Raw genomic sequence first — 19,500 nt, 5'->3', positions numbered from 1 at the left:
CTTTCATATTATATTAATCCGAACAAACAACTAAAACATGGTGTCTGACCTCAGAGTCTTCAGTCCACAGTGAGGACTCTGCAGAAAGCTGCACAGCTCCTTCGCTGCAGAGTCACTGATGGTGTTCCAGCTCAGGTCCAGTTCTGTCAGATGGGAGGGTTTGGACTTCAGAGCAGAGACCAGAGCAGCACAGCTGATCTCTGACAAACCGCAGTCCTCCAATCTGAATAAAGAATAAAACATGTGAGCTGAAGCCAACAGGATGCAGGTTAAAACAGTCCAACAGAACAAGTGAAAAAGAGCTCTCATTAATATTAATGACAACATGCTGCTGCTTCAATAAAGACGGAGTGACTTCAGCTCTTAAAGCTGCAGTCTGCAGGATTTGTTGTTGTCATACGTAAAGTCCTAATTTTTGGCATTTTAAGAGTTTACATGATCTATCAGAACTCTTGAAGTTGAAAACGGTGACCTCCGTAGTCGCAAAATGCAAGAAATGCTTATTTTTTAACCGAAAAATAAAAAGTTATTCAACTTCCTGTCCCGCCCCATCAAAACACATGAGAACTCGTGCACATCTACATGCACGCCAGATGTGCGTACACGACTCCTCATTCATCAACTCACCTGTCATTTGCGATCATGGAAGACACAGTAAGTAGACTAGCCCGTAATGAAGTTCAAAAGTCTAGATAAATAAGCGTGAGGACGAGCCTACCTTGTATCGCGTGTGCACAATCGATGATTGACAGGCAGCAGAGCCCAGCTCGTAACCTGATTGGTTACCTTTTACCAGTCCGGTCTGCAATTTTGTAAACAAACCTGCTGGCTTTGGAGGGACCTAGCGGGACATATAGGGGACCTAGAGAACTCTTTTTTTTTGTATTGGGGTATTTAATGTACTACTTTCAGAATCCCTGGAAAGTTCCAGGCATTATGCTTGAAAAAGAGTTGCAGACTTCAGCTCTTAAACTCTCCCAGCTCCACCAGTGGCTCCATCCATACAAACTCATGTTGTGCAGCCAAATGATTCAAGTTTCAAAGAAAACAAACATGTCAGGAGGAACTTTGGAGCAAATGGGAACAAACTGATAGAAATGGAGATCAGGTTCACTGTTTTATTGAAGGTTAAAGGCACAAAAACATGGAGCAGTGAAGTTTAATGGAATCAAACTTCTTTAAAGAGTCGACAGCAGCAGAACTTGTTACTGTGACTTGTTGTGTTTGAATATCTCAGTCAGTGCAAACATTACAGAGCCTTAGAAAAGTGTTGGAACCATCCAGAGGTGGACTGATTGATCAGTTTGGCTGATTAATGGATGCTGATGGACGCTTTGACTAACTATCAGAATCAGTCAGGTATTCTGGCAGTCAGGATTTAACCCCCCTGTCAGCTGACGTCCTGGCTCTCAAAGCAGGTCAGCAGCAAAAGTTTGAAAGTGAAAAAACAGATCAGAAGGTGGAAAAAAGTTCAGAATCTGACAGAAAGTTTGAATCTGAAAACAGAAAACATCTCAAATATGAAGAAATGAGACTAAAGTGGAAATAAAACACTATGAAAGAAGAATGAACTTTACATTAAACTGAAATAAACGTCTGCTGCACTTTTTTTCACTTTGAATCTGGTTTTTTGTTCCTCAGAGAAACTGATGAAGCTTCATGTTTCTTATCTGCTGTTTCTCAGCCTGCATTCACTCACATGCTGCTCACAGCAACTCTGAGCTCTTACTGAATAAAACAGGTGGGAACAGCTCCCACACAGCCAGCAGGGGAACAGAACAGCATGTATCTGCAGTGATGCAGCAGTCCCTGCCTCCCTCCTTCATGGCAGCTCAGTGATCATCCTTTGTGTCTGTGTTGGGCTCACCTGCACAGGGTCGCAGCACTTCACCTGTTCAGCTTCTCTTTGGCTGCACAACTATCAAACACTGACTCTGCTGCATGTTTTCACACATTTCTCACCTGATGGAAAGCTGCTCACACACACTCACAGCCTCCTTCCATCTGCTGTTACCTAGCAACAAGTTAGCTCACAGCTTTTCTTCCATCCATCGTCCAATCATGTTATTCTTCTTCTGATAAACTCTTCTTTGTGTTTTCCTCACAGTCACTAAATGTTAGCATCACTTTCAGTTGGACTTGACATTGTGTAACAGAGGGAATTATTGATAGAATTCATGAAATAAAGCTCAACTGAAAGTGATTTCCTTTCAGTTATCAGTGGGAGAAGCTTTTTGGCTGGATTTTGTCATCATGAATGAATCTGACTGAAGATAACTGCTGCTGTGATGAAAGCTGCTTTCTAACCAAGTCAAAGATTGTTCATTTCCAACAGTGTTGGAGGGGAGTTTGTTAGTATCAGCTGATTAACGGGCTTTTGGAGTTTTGCTGCTCCAAACTGTTGTTATTGTTTCAGACAGAAATATTCACCAACTCTGGAGCTCTAGAAGCATCAGCCAGTGATTCTAGATTTGTTTCTGTCTGACAGATTCACTGTGTTTTCTCATTATTTAATGAATCATCATTTCATCAACTAAAGCACTGAAGAAGAAAACAGACTTTACCATGAAGACCAGCACAACTTTCACATCATATTAATCTGAACAAACAACTAAAACATGGTGTCTGACCTCAGAGTCTTCAGTCCACAGTGAGGACTCTGCAGAAAGCTGCACAGCTCCTTCACTGCAGAGTCACTGATGGTGTTGTAGCTCAGGTCCAGTTCTGTCAGATGGGAGGGGTTGGACTTCAGAGCAGAGACCACAGAAGCACAGCTGATCTCTGACAACCTGCAGTCCCTCAATCTGAATAAAGAATAAAACATGTGAGCTGAAGCCAACAGGATGCAGGTTAAAACAGTCCAACAGAACAAGTGAAAAAGAGCTCTCATTAATATTAATGACAACATGCTGCTGCTTCAATAAAGACGGAGTGACTTCAGCTCTTAAACTCTGCCAGCTCCACCAGTGGCTCCATCCATACAAACTCATGTTGTGCAGCCAAATGATTCAAGTTTCAAAGAAAACAAACATGTCAGGAGGAACTTTGGAGCAAATGGGAACAAACTGATAGAAATGGAGATCAGGTTCACTGTTTTATTGAAGGTTAAAGGCACAAAATCATGGTGCAGTGATGTTTAATGGAATCATGGAATCAAACTTCTTTAAAGAGTCGACAGCAGCAGAACTTGTTACTGTGACTTGTTGTGTTTGAATATCTCAGTCAGTGCAAACATTACAGAGCCTTAGAAAAGTGTTGGAAGCATCCAGAGGTGGACTGATTGATCAGTTTGGCTGATTAATGGATGCTGATGGACGCTTTGACTAACTATCAGAATCAGTGGATTTTGAGGCTGATGGTTGGGAGACCTCCCCCATCTCCAGCAGGAAGCTACAAAGCTGAAGTCAAGGAGGAGTCAGAGTGTTAAGTTCAGTGTTTCCATTCAGTCTTTAAACATCCCAGCTTCCATCAGAGTCACATGATTTAGAAGCAGACAGAAACACAGCCGGCAGCAGCTCCACTGAGAGACTCATCTTCAGGAAATCCAAACACTGGACTAATGAGCAGATCAGTACAGATGCTCGCTGCCAAAGCAGAAACTAAAAGATGGATCTTCTGCTGTTATTGGCTCATCCTGTTTTGTTACTGATGATCTCAGCTCAGCAAAGAACACCATGTGAGCAAAGCATCTTCTCACACTGACAGTCAGCTGTTTTGCCGGAGTGAACAGGGCAGACAATACAGCCTCTAAATAAGATATTATCTCGATTGATATAAATAGTGTCCGAAGGACGCTGACTTTCACCAAACTGTTATCGGTGAGTAGTAGAACTTATTTTATGCCAGAAATAAAGTTCAGGTTTAAAAAACGAACTTCCCCTTTAAGGCCCTCGGCCTCTGGAGAAGTCACTCAACCTCCCTCCTTCATACAAAGTCGAGTGAGTCATCACCCAGCAAGGATTGGCTCTTTTAGCCCTTCTGCCCTGAATTCCTCAGGTTTATCTTGTCTTTTTGATCCCCTTGTTCCCTCAATAAACCTTTAAACTCCAACTTAGCATGTGGAAATATTTCATGTTCCTCTCCTCTAACCCAAGCTGAGCGGGGCTCTGTAGCTGCAGCCTTTGTGTGTCACTCTGCAGACCGCCATGCTTTCTGTAGGACTGACAGACCTTTCTTCCAAGAAATGAATACAGAAAGGACAACTTTTTTTCTCTTACTTTGACTCACTTTAAAAAGTTTCCACAGAGAAGTACATTTAAAAAGCTTAAACTGCACTTTAGTTATTTATTTATTTATTTTTAGAGTTTCTCATGTTCAAAACAGACAGCAAAACTAAATCTACACTTCAGGACGTACTGCGATAGAAAAAATCTGATCCTTTATGCTCATATTATCATTTCTACTTCTGTGTAACTGCTTATGTTGACGCATGCATGAGATTAATAGCTGCACTCGGGAGATCACCACTGTCCGCTCTAAGAACTGAGTGTCCCACAGCCTGGGCGGTATCAACACCGCTATCTGCTCCCAGCAGGACAGAAGGAAATGTCTCATGCATAGACGCAAGCATCCGTCTTCTCTGCCCTATAAAAGCTTCCTGAGAACTCTGCATCTCTGAACATTTGCATCACAGCTTCTGTATGTAAACCTTCCCTTGCTGCAGGATAATTAAATGTCCTCTGCTTTGGAATTTCAGACAGTATTCCTGAGTAGGGTGGAATGCTCTCTCTGGGTCGGGAATGAGATCTTTCCCCAAGTGGAGGAGTTCAAGTATCTCAGGGTCTTGTTCAGGAGTGAGGGACGAATGGAGCAGGAGATTGACAGACGGATCGGTGCGGCGTCTGCAGTGATGCGGGCTCTGCACCGGCCCGTCGTGGTGAAGAAGGAGCTGAGCCAGAAGGCGAAGCTCTCGATTTACCGGTCAGTCTATGTTCCTACCCTCACCTATGGTCACGAGCTGTGGGCAGTGACCGAAAGAACGAGATCGCCAATACAAGCGGCCGAAATGAGTTTCCTCCGCAGGGTGTCTGGGCTCTCCCTTAGAGATAGGGTGAGAAGCTCGGTCATCCGGGAGGGGCTCGGAGTAGAACCGCTGCTCCTCCACATCCAGAGGAGTCAGATGAGGAGGCTCGGGCATCTGGTTAGATGCCTCCTGGACGCCTCCCTGGTGAGGTGTTCCGGGCCCGTCCCACTGGGAGGAGGCCCCGGGGAAGACCCAGGACACGTTGGAGAGACTATGTCTCTCGGCTGGCCTGGGAACGCCTCGGGGTCCCCCCAGAAGAGCTGGAGGAAGTGGCCGGGGACAGGGACGTCTGGGCTTCTCTGCTCAAGCTGCTGCCCCCGCGACCCGACCCCCGGAGAAGTGGAAGATTATGGATGGATGCATTCCTGAGTATTATTATTAATTTACCTGACATACTGAAAACATGCAGTCATCATGACTCTGAGGAGTCTGGGGAGAAAATATCTGATAAAAACAGCAACATTTCTGTGGACTGTGTGGAGCTGCTTTTGGACAGCTTCCAGATTTAGTCTGATAAAAAGCTGTAAAATATCCTTTTTTGTGCCATTTTAATATTAGGAGTCAGACTTGGTGAGCAGCTGGGACTTGCAGATCCTGATTTTAGTCATCTACAGGCATCTGTTTAGAAAAATCACTTGGACATGATTTTTTTTCCCCAGTGTGTTCAAACATGTCTTATTCACTTCCAGTAACACTTAGAAGGATTCTGTGTGTTTGGGAAATACATTCAGCTTCTGATTCACTAAAGGATTATGTGGCTTTGTGGCCCGTTAAATGGCAGCAAACCAGAGGCTGCACATCTGTCTAATTCACAGTCGCCTTCACAAAGGGTCAGGTTCACCTCAAACCGAATAACCATAAAGATATCATCACTCTGTTCCAGTGCAGTGTGAGGAAAAAACAGCTCATATTTCTGTAAAGTAGTTTACTTTGGGTACGTGATGGATCTGTGTTTTAGGACAAATCTACAGGAATGGAAAGGAGTTCAAGCAAAAGAGCACTTTGGTATTTCTTTAAACTGTGTGTTATGTTTTATTATCAGAGTTATTTAAGCCAAAATCAAAAGGCAGAACAGATCAACCTGTTTCATTGATCAAGGTACCTGGAAGCTGTTTTTAATCCATTTAAGCCAGAATTATATCAGCTCGCAGCTGAAAAGGTCATGAATCCTTACCTGAGTTTTTTCAGTCTGCAGTTTGGACTCTTCAGTCCAGCAGAAAGCTGCTTCACTCCTGAATCCTGCAGGTTGTTGTTGTTACTCAGGTCCAGTTCTGTCAGGCTGGAGGACTGGGAGCTGAGAACTGAGGACAGAGCTGCACAGCTTCTCTCTGAGAGGTTACAGTCACTCAGTCTGAGGAGGAAATGAGATGGAAGGAAATAACTTGATCCATTAATCAATCAAACTATATTTATATATGTGTAAGAATTATTTTTCCCTGTTTGTTTCTGTTTATATGCAGAGGTGGGTAGAGTAGCCAAAAATTGTACTCAAGTAAAAGTAAAAAATATTCATCCAAATAATTACTTGAGTAAGAGTAAAAAAGTGCTTGGTGAAAAAACTACTCAAGTACTGAGTAACTGTTGAGTAACGTCTGATTTATTTGTTAACACAAGCATTCAATCAGACAGACAAAAATACTAAATAATCATCATTAGGCAAATTAGAGTTCATCCAATTGATGAAATAAATTAAAATGAATTAATTAATAACAAAAAAGCTTAAATTAAAATAATCCAGGTAAATTCAAGTACTTCAATAAAAAATAAAAGAGACTTAGGAAATGTTTAAAACATATGTAACCCATATGTAACCTTAAAAAAACAAACATTCGCCTATCCATGGAGGAAAAAACGAGTTTAGGAAACTTACCGCTACATGTTTCCTCAAGTTAGATGTTGAGTTTCTGAATGCTGAAATGTGCGTTTGTTTTGGTTGACACAGAAGACACATAATGTAGCTGCTGTTTCTCACTCTTTGTAAGGTAAACATGCTTTCAGTATGAGGCCTCGTCTGTGTCTTCATTTCCCACCGTTGATTCTGACATTTTTCATCTATTTCTTTTTTTGTTTGCCATGACTGTAAACTGTAAAGCTAACCCGTCCCGCCGCTGAGATTGAGTATGGTCACGTGACGAGACTGCACGGCTACGTTTGATTGGTGAAACACAGTCAGGTGGTAGAGCCTTTGGCGGAAGTCTCCCTCTGTCAGAATAAAACATTAAAATGAGGCGTACGCGGGGGGATAAAAATAATGAGGCGTAGAATACCAAAGAGGTAAGAAGAAAAGTACCGAGCTCATTGTGGCCTAATGTAGCAAAGTAAGAGTACAGTTTCTTCTTCACAAATCTACTCAAGTAAAAGTAAAAAGTATAGTGATTTAAAACTACTCTGAGAAGTTCTAGAATGCGCTGCTGAGGGTGGCAGCATGTTGGAGTAGCTCTGTACCTCACATTGAGATTTTTCTTTTTCTCTAAATTTCATTCCTGTTATTTCTTGGAAGAAATTGCATTTTTTTGGACAACTGTTCCTTCCTGCCTTGGATGCTGTGCAGCTGGATTAATTTTTCCCAATACTTTTGTATATTTTACTCTTTTGTCATGATGCATCACCATAGCAACAAGGTGGTTTACAACAGGGAGCAGCTGAATAACTTTGGAAAAGCAGAAATAATTCGACAACTGAAGCCAGAAATCCCACTGGAATTGAAAAGGAGGCGTCGTGGATGCAGAGCAGGAGCAAAGAGGAGAGAAAGAAAGAAGAAGTTCAAACCATCTCTGCCATCCTGCATCATGGGAAATGTAAGATCGTTAGCTAACAAGTTGGATGAACTTTTAGCCTTGATAAGGACTCAGCAAGAATATCGGGAATGTAGCATTATGTGTTTTACTGAGACATGGCTACAGGATCATATACCCGACTCCAGCGTCTCTCTGCCGGGCTTCCTGACTGTACGAGCAGATCGAGATATAAAGACTAGCAGGAAAAGGAAAGGGGGTGGATTGGCAGTGCTTGTCAACAACAGATGGTGTCACCCAGGACATGTTACTGTGAAGAGTCGTCTCTGCAGTCCTGACATTGAACTATTGGCAGTAAGTTTTCGTCCATATTATTTGCCAAGAGAGTTCACCAGTGTTGTTTTGGTGGCTGTTTATATTCCACCCTTAGCTGTTGCCGACACTGCATGTGATGTCATCAGTTCCGTTGTTGCTAAGATACAGACTCAACACCCCAATTCTTTTGTGGCAATATCTGGTGATTTTAATCATGCCTCACTCTCTGCTACACTGCCAACTTTTCAACAGTTTGTCAGCTGCTCTACCAGAGAAAACAAGACATTGGATTTGTTTTACACAAATGTCAAGGATTCATACATTTCCAAATCAAGACCTCCCCTGGGAATATCAGATCACAACCTTGTTTTTCTCTGTTCAGCATATAAACCCCTTGTCCAGAGACTACCTGTCACAAAAAGGACTGTTAGAAAGTGGTCAGAGGAAGCTGAAGAAGCCTTACAGGGTTGTTTTGATGCAACCGATTGGATTTCTCTTTGTAAGCCACATGGAGAGGACATTAATGCCATGACTGAGTGTGTGACTGACTATATAAACTTCTGTGTGGACAACACCATCCCCACCAGAACAGTGAGATGCTTCCCTAATAACAAACCCTGGATCACCAGTGAGCTAAAGGAACTATTGAACAAGAAAAAAAGAGCCTTTAGGGAGCGAGACAGGGAGTTACTGAGGAGTATACAGAAGCAGCTCAAAGTCAAGATCAGAGAGAGCAAGGAGGTGTATAGAAAGAAACTTGAGAGTAAACTGCAGAGGAACAATATCAGAGATGTGTGGTCAGGAATGAAGAAGATCACAGGCCTCAAGCAGAGGGAGGATCGGATGGATGGAAGTCTGGACAGAGCAAATGAGCTGAACACATTCTTCAACAGGTTCAGTTCAGGAACAAGCTCACCATCCTCCCCTCCTGTTCCCAGCCCAAGAGACATCCCACCCTCCTCTGACCCACAGCTTTCCTGTAACATCTCCACCTCCACCTCAGTCATGGATTCTTCTGCTTCCACTAGTTTGTCTTCAACCCAATCAGGAGATGCTGCTGTCCCCTTTGCCTCCCTCTCCCACTTTTCTGTTTCTAGAAGTCAGGTGAAGAGGCAATTGGAAAGACTGAACCGGAACAAGGCTGCAGGTCCAGATGGTGTCAGCCCCCGAGTCCTGAAGGCCTGTGCAGAGCAGCTCTGTGGGATTCTGCAACACCTTTTCAACCTTAGCTTGACCCAAGAGAAGGTACCACTGTTGTGGAAGACATCCTGTCTGGTTCCGGTACCAAAGAAAACTCACCCCTCAGACATCAATGATTACAGACCTGTTGCCCTGACGTCCCACATCATGAAGGTCCTGGAGAGACTCCTGTTGACCCACCTGTGTAAGCAAACCAGCACATATCGGGACCCCCTGCAGTTTGCTTATCGCCATGGAGTTGGAGTTGAAGACGCTATCATACACCTGCTTCAACAAACCCACTGTCATCTGGACAAAGCAGGCAGCACTGTGAGGATCATGTTCTTTGATTTCTCCAGTGCATTTAACACAATCCAGCCTGATCTGCTTAGTCTGAAACTCCAGAAGACTCAGGTGGAGGCCTCAACAATCACCTGGATTAATGACTACCTGACAAACAGACCACAGTTTGTCAGACTGAAGAATTGTGTGTCTAACCAGGTGATCAGCAGCACAGGAGCACCACAGGGGACTGTACTCTCACCATTCCTTTTCACTCTGTACACTTCAGACTTCCAGTACAAGTCAGACTCCTGTCATCTACAGAAATATTCAGATGACTCTGCAGTTGTCGGGTGTATCAGAGATGGACAAGAAGCTGAGTACAGAGAGCTGGTGGACCGCTTTGTGGCATGGTGTGGGAACAATCATCTCATCTTGAATGTCAACAAAACAAAGGAGATGATTGTAGATTTCAGGAGAAACAGGGTCAGATCAAACCCTGTTTCCATCATGGGAGAAGAAGTGGAGGTGGTTGAGGAATATAAATACCTTGGTGTTCATCTGGACAGCAGACTGGATTGGAGACACAACAGTGAAGCCATCTACAAGAAAGGACAGAGCAGACTGTACTTCTTGAGGAAGCTAAGGTCCTTCAAGGTTTGCAACAAGATGTTGCAGATCTTCTACAAGTCTGTTGTTGAGAGCGTCTTTTCCTCTTGCGTCATCTGTTGGGGCAGCAGCATCAGAACCAGGGACCTAAAAAGACTCAACAACCTGTTAAGGAAGGCTGGTTCTGTTCTGGGGACGACTGTGGAACCTCTGGAGACAATAATGCAAAGAAGGATTTTGCATAATATCAAGAGAATTATGGACAACCCTGAACATCCTCTCCATGAGACTGTTATCAGAAAACAGAGTCTCTTCAGTCAAAGGCTTCTTCAGTTTGGATGCAAAACGGACCGCTACGGGAAATCTTTCCTGCCCACAGCCATCAGCATCTATAATAACTCCTTGATTTAATTGAGCTACATCAACATTTAATTTCCCTCTGGGATAAATAAAGTATTTTTGAATTGAATTTGAATATTTTTTTCAAAAACTTACTCAAGTAAATGTAACTCGTTACTACCCCACCTCTGTTTATATATCTATGGAAATAAAGTAAAAACATAAAATAAAATAAGCTAAATAGAGTTTGTGTCTCTGTTAATAAGTAAAGAATGTATTTAAAAAGAAATATATCTATGTTGTACGTACAGAGCTTTCTTGGAGGCTTTGACCACTGGCAGCAGCCTCAGAAGAGCCTCCTCTGAAGCAGAGTATTTCTTCAGGTCAAACACATCCAGATCTTTTCCTGATGACAGTAAGATGAAGACCAGAGCTGACCACTGAGCAGGAGACAGATTATCTGTGGAGAGACTTCCTGAACTCAGGGCCTGTTGGATCTCCTCCACCAGAGAACGATCATTCAGTTCATTCAGACAGTGGAGCAGATTGATGCTTCTCTCTGCAGACAGATTCTCACTGATCTTCTTCTTGATGTAATCGACTGTTTCCTGATGGGTCTCTGAGCTACTTCCTGTCTGTGTCAGCAGACCTCGTAGGACACTCTGATTGGTCTGCAGTGAAAGACCCAGGAGGAAGCGGAGGAACAGGTCCAGGTGTCCATTTGGACTCTCTAAGGCCTTGTTCACAGCACTCTGGTGGAGATGTTTTAGACCTTGTTTATTGAACCATTTAGGCCACCAGGGGGTTGTTTGCTGCTCCATCAGGTTGAGTCCAGAGTTGATGAAGGTCAGATGCACATGAAGAGCAGCCAGAAACTCCTGAACACTCAGATGGATGAAGCAGAACACCTTCTCCTGGTACAGCCCTCTCTCCTCTCTAAAGATCTGTGTGAACACTCCTGAGTACACTGAGGCTGCTGAGATATCGATGCCACACTCTGTCAGGTCTGATTCATAGAAGACCAGGTTTCCTTTCTGCAGCTGCTCAAAAGCCAGTTTTCCCAGAGACTCAATCATCTTCCTGCTCTCTGGACTCCAGTGTGGATCTGTCTCAGCTCCTCCATCATACTTGACCTTCTTCACTTTGGCCTGAACCACCAGGAAGTGGATGTACATCTCAGTCAGGGTGCTGGGCAGCTCTGCTCCCTCTCTGGTTTCCAACACATCCTCCAGAACTGTAGCAGTGATCCAGCAGAAGACTGGGATGTGGCACATGATGTGGAGGCTTCGGGATGTCTGGATGTGGGAGGTGATCCTGCTGGCCTGCTCCTCATCTCTGAACCTCTTCCTGAAGTACTCCTCCTTCTGTGGGTCAGTGAACCCCCTGACCTCTGTCACCATGCCGACACAGTCAGGAGGGATCTGATTGGCTGCTGCAGGTCGTGAGGTTATCCAGAGGCGAGCAGAGGGAAGCAGCTTCCCCCTGATGAGGTTTGTCAGCAGCACATCCACTGAGGTGGGCTCTGTAGCATCAGTCAGGGGCTCCTTGCTGTGGAAGTCCAGAGGAAGTCGACACTCATCCAGACCGTCAAAGATGAACACAACCTGGAACTCTTCAAAGCTGCAGATTCCTGCTTTTTTAACTTCATTAAAGAAGTGATGAACAAGTTCCACCAAGCTGAACTTTCTCTCTTTCAGCACATTCAGCTCTCTGAAAGTGAATGGAAACATGAAGTGGATGTCCTGGTTGGCTTTGCCTTCAGCCCAGTCCAGAGTGAACTTCTGTGTTAAGACTGTTTTCCCAATGCCAGCCACTCCCTTTGTCATCACTGTTCTGATTGGTTCATCTCTTCCAGGTGGGACTTTAAAGATGTCTTCTTGTCTGATGGATGTTTCTGCTCTGCCTGCTTTCCTGGATGCTGCTTCAATCTGTCTGACCTCATGTTCATCATTGACCTCTCCGGTCCCTCCCTCTGTGATGTAGAGCTCTGTGTAGATCTGATTCAGAAGGGTTGGCTTTCCTGCTTTAGGAATCCCCTCAAACACACGCTGGAACTTCTTCTTCAGAGCAGATTTAAGTTTACGTTCACAAAGTTCTGAATGAAGACAAGAAATAACATCAGTAAATAAACATGTAAACCCTGTACAGAATGAGTATCTGAACATCTGCTGCTCTGTGTGCTGAGACATCAGTAAATGTGTCCTTTATCCAGCAGGTTAAATCTTTAGAGGAATCCTCTTACTGCTCTGCAGACGGTCAGCCAGCTCCTCCTGCTTCATTCTCCTCAGGAAGTGAACTGTGATCTTCACTAACGCCTCTCTGCTGCTCCTCTGCTCTTCATCCTCAGCCTCCCTCTGACTCTCTAAGCATTCTGGGTAATCTGGACTCAGAACCTTCTGCATCTTCTTCAGCTCCTCCTTCACAAAAGTGAGCATGTTGTCCTCCAGCAGCTGGAACAGAAAACTATATGAATGAGCCAATCAGACTGAAACCATGGAGCCAAACATCAGATGGACACACTGACAACCCACTGGTCTACAAAGTGCAGCATGGAGATGGCTGTGAACAGAACAGATGGAAAAGTAGTTGTTGTACATGTACAGACCATAAATATGGAGTCCAGCTGTGTTTGATGCTGCTGGGCAGACGGACCACTGGGACCCTCTGAGCTCTGCTGGTCCACTCTGTGGAGGAATCATGAAGAATGAGCTCACATTCTGTCTGTCCACACAGAGACAAACACAAGGTGAAGCTCCATGAAGGGATGTGTGGATGTGAGCAGTGGATCAGAGGACTCCCTGTAGTGAGAAAGCTTTACTGGTCCTGCTGATCCCACTGAGAACCAACAGCTCAGTCTGCAGCTGCTTGGAGCTTTCAGCTCACTTTGGTTGGGTCCCAGCAGCTCTCAGCAACCCCTTCAGAAAGCTTTCCCTCCCTGCTGAAGTGCCCTGGAGCAAGGCAGCCAGAGCCAGTGTGTGCTAGGATCGGACTGGTTGTACTGGGCAGCTCCCAGTGTGAAGGCCTCAGACGATGACTGTACAACATCATCTGATGATTATTTCCCAAAGAGAGACAAACTTTCATTGTAGCTTCCAAAAGCTGTGTTTAGTTCAGTGGAAGAAGCAGAGTTCCTGTCTGTTTACCGAGTTTCATTTCAGTCTTTCAGGACAAACTTTAGTTCTGTTGCTCACTAATCTGAACTTCTCAAAGCTTGAAGCAGCTAACCAGCACCCTGCTGACTGTTCCTCTGCTGAACCTGGAACACATCACACCTCCATCAGCTCCATGTGGTTCAGACGTTCAGGTTTTTAATTCTGAATAAATCTGTCTGTCCTCTGCTTCTGATGAACAAACTGTTTGGAACCCATTCAAAGTTAACCCAAAGATCATTTTCTGTATCATACATGTTGAAAATGTGTCATTTAAATCAACACAAACAAACAGACACACATATCAATGCTGATAAGTGTGTGAAGGTTCAAACTCTAATGATTAAATCTGTTATCCTTGTAGCAGTCACAGTGCCGTGTGGATTAAGAGTTTTTCAAACTTTGACAAAACCAACATTCCTGTGGGGGATGTTTACGTATGTGGATATAAACCAGATCTTCATTTTCTCTCCACAAAGGAAAAAGAGACAGAAACTGCCTAATTTACGTTAACCTTCTACCCTTTTGAGAGTTTTTGGGGAGTCGAACTCGCAACAGACGCTCTCCATAAATTGGGATAAACTCGAATGAACAAAGAACCTTTCTGTTGGAAATGTTGGAGACCTTACTATCTTATCTTCACCATGAATCGCGGTTGACATATTAACACCCTCTCCCACCAGAGAACCGACCAGATGGCTACACACAAGACTTCACTAAGACTCACTTTTAGTCGAATCTTAAAACTATATTAAATGTGTTTGATAACCGTGTACAATTTCTTTCAGGTTTCCAGCTTGATCACAAGACGCATATAGAGACAATTTGTACGATTCTGGCTTAAATATTGACAAAGAACTGATCTTGGTGGAAAATGCCCAACCTGCCTGATGGAACCACATTGCCCCCTAGTGGTCTGCAGTGTTGATTAGTTGAACATTTAAATCCCAGAGGACTCAGTAAAATGGACAAGATATATGCAACTATTAACTTCTAACGATGTCCCTTCGGTATCTATTTGGTATTTGTTTGGTATCCCCATTGTTAACACAGAAAATTAACATTGTGTGGTTCACTATTCATATGTCACGATTTCATAGATATCCATCTGAATTTTGAAACTCAAAATCGTCTCTATTATGTTGTGTGTTATTTTGATGTCTTTATATCACAAGTCTATGTTATATCTTTAATCTGCATATCTTAACAAGATGTGGTGTTTTCAGAATCACCGAGACAAATGTTCTATGAGACGGAGTAATGGAGAAATAAGAGTTTCTTTGTCTCATCCAGAAATCCCCATATAGCACAGATCACCTTACACAGACACCCAGGCAGACATTCACCACAGTTCAGGCATATCATTGGCTGAAAGAGTAGTGTAAGCTTACGTCACGCCCCGCCTCCGAGAATCAAAACCCGGAGCCCGCGAAAAACATCTCTCGTCTCTCGTTCTCTCGCCTCTTGCTTCTAGTTTTTGTTCCAGAAGAGTTCCAACCCAGAGTTTCAGAAGGAGATTTGAGCAGAGAACAGTTGCTCAGAGAGATTTGGAGATGGTTTGAGCAGAAGAGAAGAGCTCACCAGAGTTTGGGAGTTTTCCCATAATCTCAGGAGAGAGCGGAAGGACGTGAGGATGAGCGATGCAGAGGACGACCGGAAGGAAGCCCTCCAGAACCCAGTGAGACCCCGGAGACGAGAAAGAAAGACCCGAACAAAGATAAGAACAGAATGAAGTTTTCCTACCCAGAAAGCCAACTCCAAGCAACCTTTTATTAATCTTCTGTGAACTTAAGTTCACTTCATCAGAGAAGCAACGGACCAACTCTGACACTCGGAGGATTTGATCATCTAACCACAGCCCTCGGCACCATCGTTCCCGTTTCCCAGTGAAAGAAGCAACTGAGAAGTCCGCTAAAGTCAGCCACCACAGCCAGGAAGGCCCAGAGAGCGGAAGAGAAATCCCCTCGGACCCCGCGTGACCGCTGCCGTGTTCCGAGCTGACTAAGCAGAACTTCAGCACAGTAAGACCGACCCGTTTTCACCTTAAAGTGGGTTTGATGGATGTCTCGAGGCTTTCACAGAATGATACATTGATCCGAAATGTCAGTATTTAGCGTCAAATAGTCAGCCAACCCAAACTATTTGAATACATCCAGTATCTCCCCATTCCCCATATTTTATTTTCCATTCACTAAGTGTTTTATATAATCACCCATATTCAATGCATCTCCTGTTTGTTTTAAAGGTTCATGTTTTGGTCATATCATTTTAATAAATAGTTCATATATCTTTATATATGTTATAATCACAGATTGTGTCGTATGCTTTCTTTACGTAATGTCTGTCCAACCAAACGAGAACTTCACGAAAGTAGCGGGATATGAGACTGATTATTAATTGATTATTAATTTAACATACCAGGATCGTAAGATATTAACAGTTTTCCTACCTGACTGTAACGTAAAGTTAAAATAACGGTAGGTGGTGCCCTTAATTCGAGGTTTAAGATAAATCCTTATATTTGATACATATATAATTGACCAAGAACGCTACATCCTCTACTTGGTAATGTCAGAACAGAAGTCCATCCAGACTGATAAAAAGTTTCACTTTACATGAGGACGACTAATCAGTTGCTCAGTCATGACTCAGATAAACTGCCACAAAACCAAACAGATCACAGCTGCTAACATGATGTAGCAGCATCAATACTGACTCCCTCACACTGGGTATCCATGTAACCATCATCAGCTGATGATATGACACCTCCTGGAGTTGGAAATAGCAGCAGGTTACTATTGGAACTAATGAGCTGCTCATCCCGCGTTAGAGCAGACAAACACATGTAAAGCAGCTTTGCTTCATGGTTCACAACCAGAAAAAGAGTGCAGTTACCCATCAGGCTCAGGGATGAGTCTCACCCCCAAACAGAGGAGTTTAATCATCTTGTTCATGAGTGATGATGACAAACTGGAGTAGGAGAGAGATTTTGGGTTTAGTCAGCAGCAATGAGGGCGCTGTGCCATTCTGTTGTGGTGAAGAGGGATGTTAGGACCCGGCTCTGCTCGGGACAGCAGCCTTCTTACTGTGAGGTGACGGTGCTAACCACCACACCACCAAGCAGGCCCCAACATGGACTCCTTTCTTTAATTATCTTTGTATGAGAGACTGAAAAAAATGTGTATCATTTTTATTTTTGAGCAAAGTTTAACTGTGGCAGCAGGTGATGGAGGGCTGGGAACAAAATCTATCTGTCCTCCTCCATCCAGCAGCACCTGCCGCCTGAGTGGAAGTTCCTGCCTACACTGTGTTAGAGCCAAAGCACAAAGGCGCCCCCTGCTGGACCAGCTGCTGTCCTACAGACACTCAGAAACACCTCCTCCAACATCCATTCTTTCCTCTCTGACTGCTGTGTTTGTGGGAAACATCCAACACACACCGCTTCACATATGAACATAGAAATGGATGTGAAGCAGAGCTGAGCTCACATTAAACACATGTTGGAGGAAAAACTGTTCAAACTGACTCTGCTGCATTTTACTCTGTTACAACATTTACACTCAGCTCACCTCTGAAAGGATGGATGTTGGTCTGATTTGAATTCAATTGGACAACCCATTGACTCGTTGTTCTTAAAGGACACACAGCTGGGTTCAGGTTCAGGTTCTGGTTCAGGTTCAGGTTCAGGTTTGGATCTGAGAGAAAAACATTTGTTCTATTAAAACTCACTGAAATTTAACCACAATAAAAACACTGTTTTAATAAAGGCTGTGAGACCAAACATATAATTACAGACCTGGTGGACCAAATTGTTAAGAAATATGAATAAAGTATTAAAACATCAACGATCTGAACCATTATAACTAATTAATTTTACACCAATAATGTCTTCCTTTGACCAGGGACTCTTCCAGGACACACAGCTGTAATCAGCTCTGAGTCTCTGATGGACTCTGACAGAAAAACACTTCTTTTATTAAAACAGACATGTTCAGGAAAAGTCTCCTTCGCTGTTTCATCAAACTCAGAAATACACGATGACTGGAAAAACAACAGAATACTTTCAATATATTAGACTCCCAGTAAAAATCCATCAATGTTGTTTCCATGGAGACTCATCTCTTAATAAGAGGAGCAGCCAATGAGGTAAACCCTTTTACAGCCTGATAAGAGATCCAAATCAGTCTCCAGGTGAGAATCCTCTAAAAGACTTCAGTTACATCTCTGACCACAGGAAGTAGGCAGCAACTCTCCTGCAACTCTGTCATCAAGAGGGAAAACAATTTTGTCTTTCCTGAAACCATTTCACTGACCAGTTAGTAACTCATCACTGAGACAGCTTTCTGTATTATTAATGTTGAAAATGTGTCATTTAAATCAACACAAACGAACAGACACACATCAATGCTGATAAGTGTGTGAAAAAGTGTTCAAACTGACTCTGCTACATTTTACTCTGTTACAGCATTTACACTCAGCTCACCTGTTAAAGGATGGATGTTGGTCTGATTTGAAGTAAAAAGGAAGACCCATTGACCGGTCACTCTTAAAGGACACACAGCTGGGTTCAGGTTCAGGTTCAGGTCCAGGTTCAGGCTCTGGTTGGTTCCTGTGAATAAAGGTGGTTTGGTGATGTGAGTGCTGAGCTCTGACACGGAGAAGAGTCATGGACAGATAGAGATGGTCCTCTCACCTCTGAGCTTTGCTCTGGCTCTCATGTTCCCCACACAGAGAGGTTTTAGTGTCCTCACACTGATCCATGCTGCTGAACTCACATCAGCTCACACACACTTTCCACCTTCTTCTGCAGAGGAAACACAGATCAATCATCTGCACATTAACTCACATCCTCCTTTCCATCATTTGGGCTGTAAAAAGATCAGCTGCTGTACTTCCATCAGTCCACTAGAAGGCGGCATGGAGCAGCACAGACATCATGATCCTGATCCTGATGATGATGATGATGAAACATTTCCATTCACTGACACACACTGATTATCTGAACCTGCAGCATGATGATAAATCTGCTATCTGAAACACTCTGATGGGCTGAATGCAGGACTGAACTGTACATGAAGAGCTACACTGCAGATAAGTAGCAGCAGGACTCCAGAAATCCATCCTGCAGGATCACTGCAGACTGACAGGAACCACCAGGGGGCGCTCACTGCTCTCTGTTAAATATTATTTAACAATATTATATATATTATTATATGAACCCACTGATGAGTCACCATGGTCACACCCAGAGGCTCCAGACACACCTGAATTATGATCCTTCATAAAACAGGTTGAGGATCAGAGTCCAACAGGATCAGAGTCCAGGATTTATCTGGATCTCTTATCAGGACAGAGTTTTACTGTGAGTGTGTTCAGAGAGCAGTGATGAACAGAGTGTGAGTGAACAGCACATTCCAGTCAGAGTTCCTCTGTTGGAGGAGAAAACAGCAGCAGACTGAGTGGGAAACATTTCATGTTGCTAACAAGCTGCAGCTCCCCATCAGCACACTGATTGTTGCTGTTTACTCTCAGCTCACATGACTTGTGTCTCATCAGCAGAGGAAATCTCTCTCTGCTCTGAGGCTTTGTTAAATGAATCAAAGTGTCACTTACTCAGCTTCTTCCATGAACTTCTTCCCTCTGCAGCTCTCTGCTGTGTTGGACCAGGTCCGTGTAGAAGAAGAGGAAATCCTCTGCTCCTTCTCCGACATCAGTCCTCTGTGTCTGCAGGCTGCTGTCACACTGAAACTCTGCACACCGTAAAAGAGTCTTAAAGTGATCAGAGGTCAGCTTTATATGACGTTAATTCATCAATAAGTAACCTGCAGCAGCTTCCTGCTGCCACTCTGAGGAAAGCTGACAACAAACA

General features: G+C 43.7%; 1 protein-coding gene across 1 annotated transcript; it reads right to left on the bottom strand.

Moving 5' to 3' along the window:
* Window positions 1-6,178: 6,178 nt before the first annotated feature.
* On the bottom strand, window positions 6,179-19,287 carry LOC142385473 (NLR family CARD domain-containing protein 3-like). Its single transcript, XM_075472049.1, has 7 exons — window positions 19,245-19,287; window positions 18,325-18,435; window positions 18,115-18,240; window positions 13,088-13,166; window positions 12,725-12,932; window positions 10,792-12,577; window positions 6,179-6,374 (listed from the first exon to the last, which is right to left on the bottom strand). Exons 2-7 carry the CDS (start codon window positions 18,390-18,392, stop codon window positions 6,194-6,196), a joined length of 2,448 nt encoding a protein of 815 aa, XP_075328164.1. The 5' UTR covers window positions 18,393-18,435; window positions 19,245-19,287; the 3' UTR covers window positions 6,179-6,193.
* Window positions 19,288-19,500: the final 213 nt, after the last annotated feature.

This window comes from Odontesthes bonariensis, chromosome 8 (genome assembly GCF_027942865.1).
Source record: "Odontesthes bonariensis isolate fOdoBon6 chromosome 8, fOdoBon6.hap1, whole genome shotgun sequence".
Taxonomy (NCBI): domain Eukaryota; kingdom Metazoa; phylum Chordata; class Actinopteri; order Atheriniformes; family Atherinopsidae; genus Odontesthes; species Odontesthes bonariensis.
This window is presented reverse-complemented; position numbering and strand designations above follow the sequence as displayed.

Coding starts and splice junctions, on each gene's coding strand:
- LOC142385473 (XM_075472049.1), bottom strand. CDS start 18,392: ATGGATCAGTGTGAGGACACTAAAACCTCTCTGTGTGGGGAACATGAG. Junction 12,578..12,724: donor GGCTGACCGTCTGCAGAGCA/GTAAGAGGATTC, acceptor GTCTTCATTCAG/AACTTTGTGAACGTAAACTT. Junction 6,375..10,791: donor AAAGCCTCCAAGAAAGCTCT/GTACGTACAACA, acceptor TTTCCTCCTCAG/ACTGAGTGACTGTAACCTCT.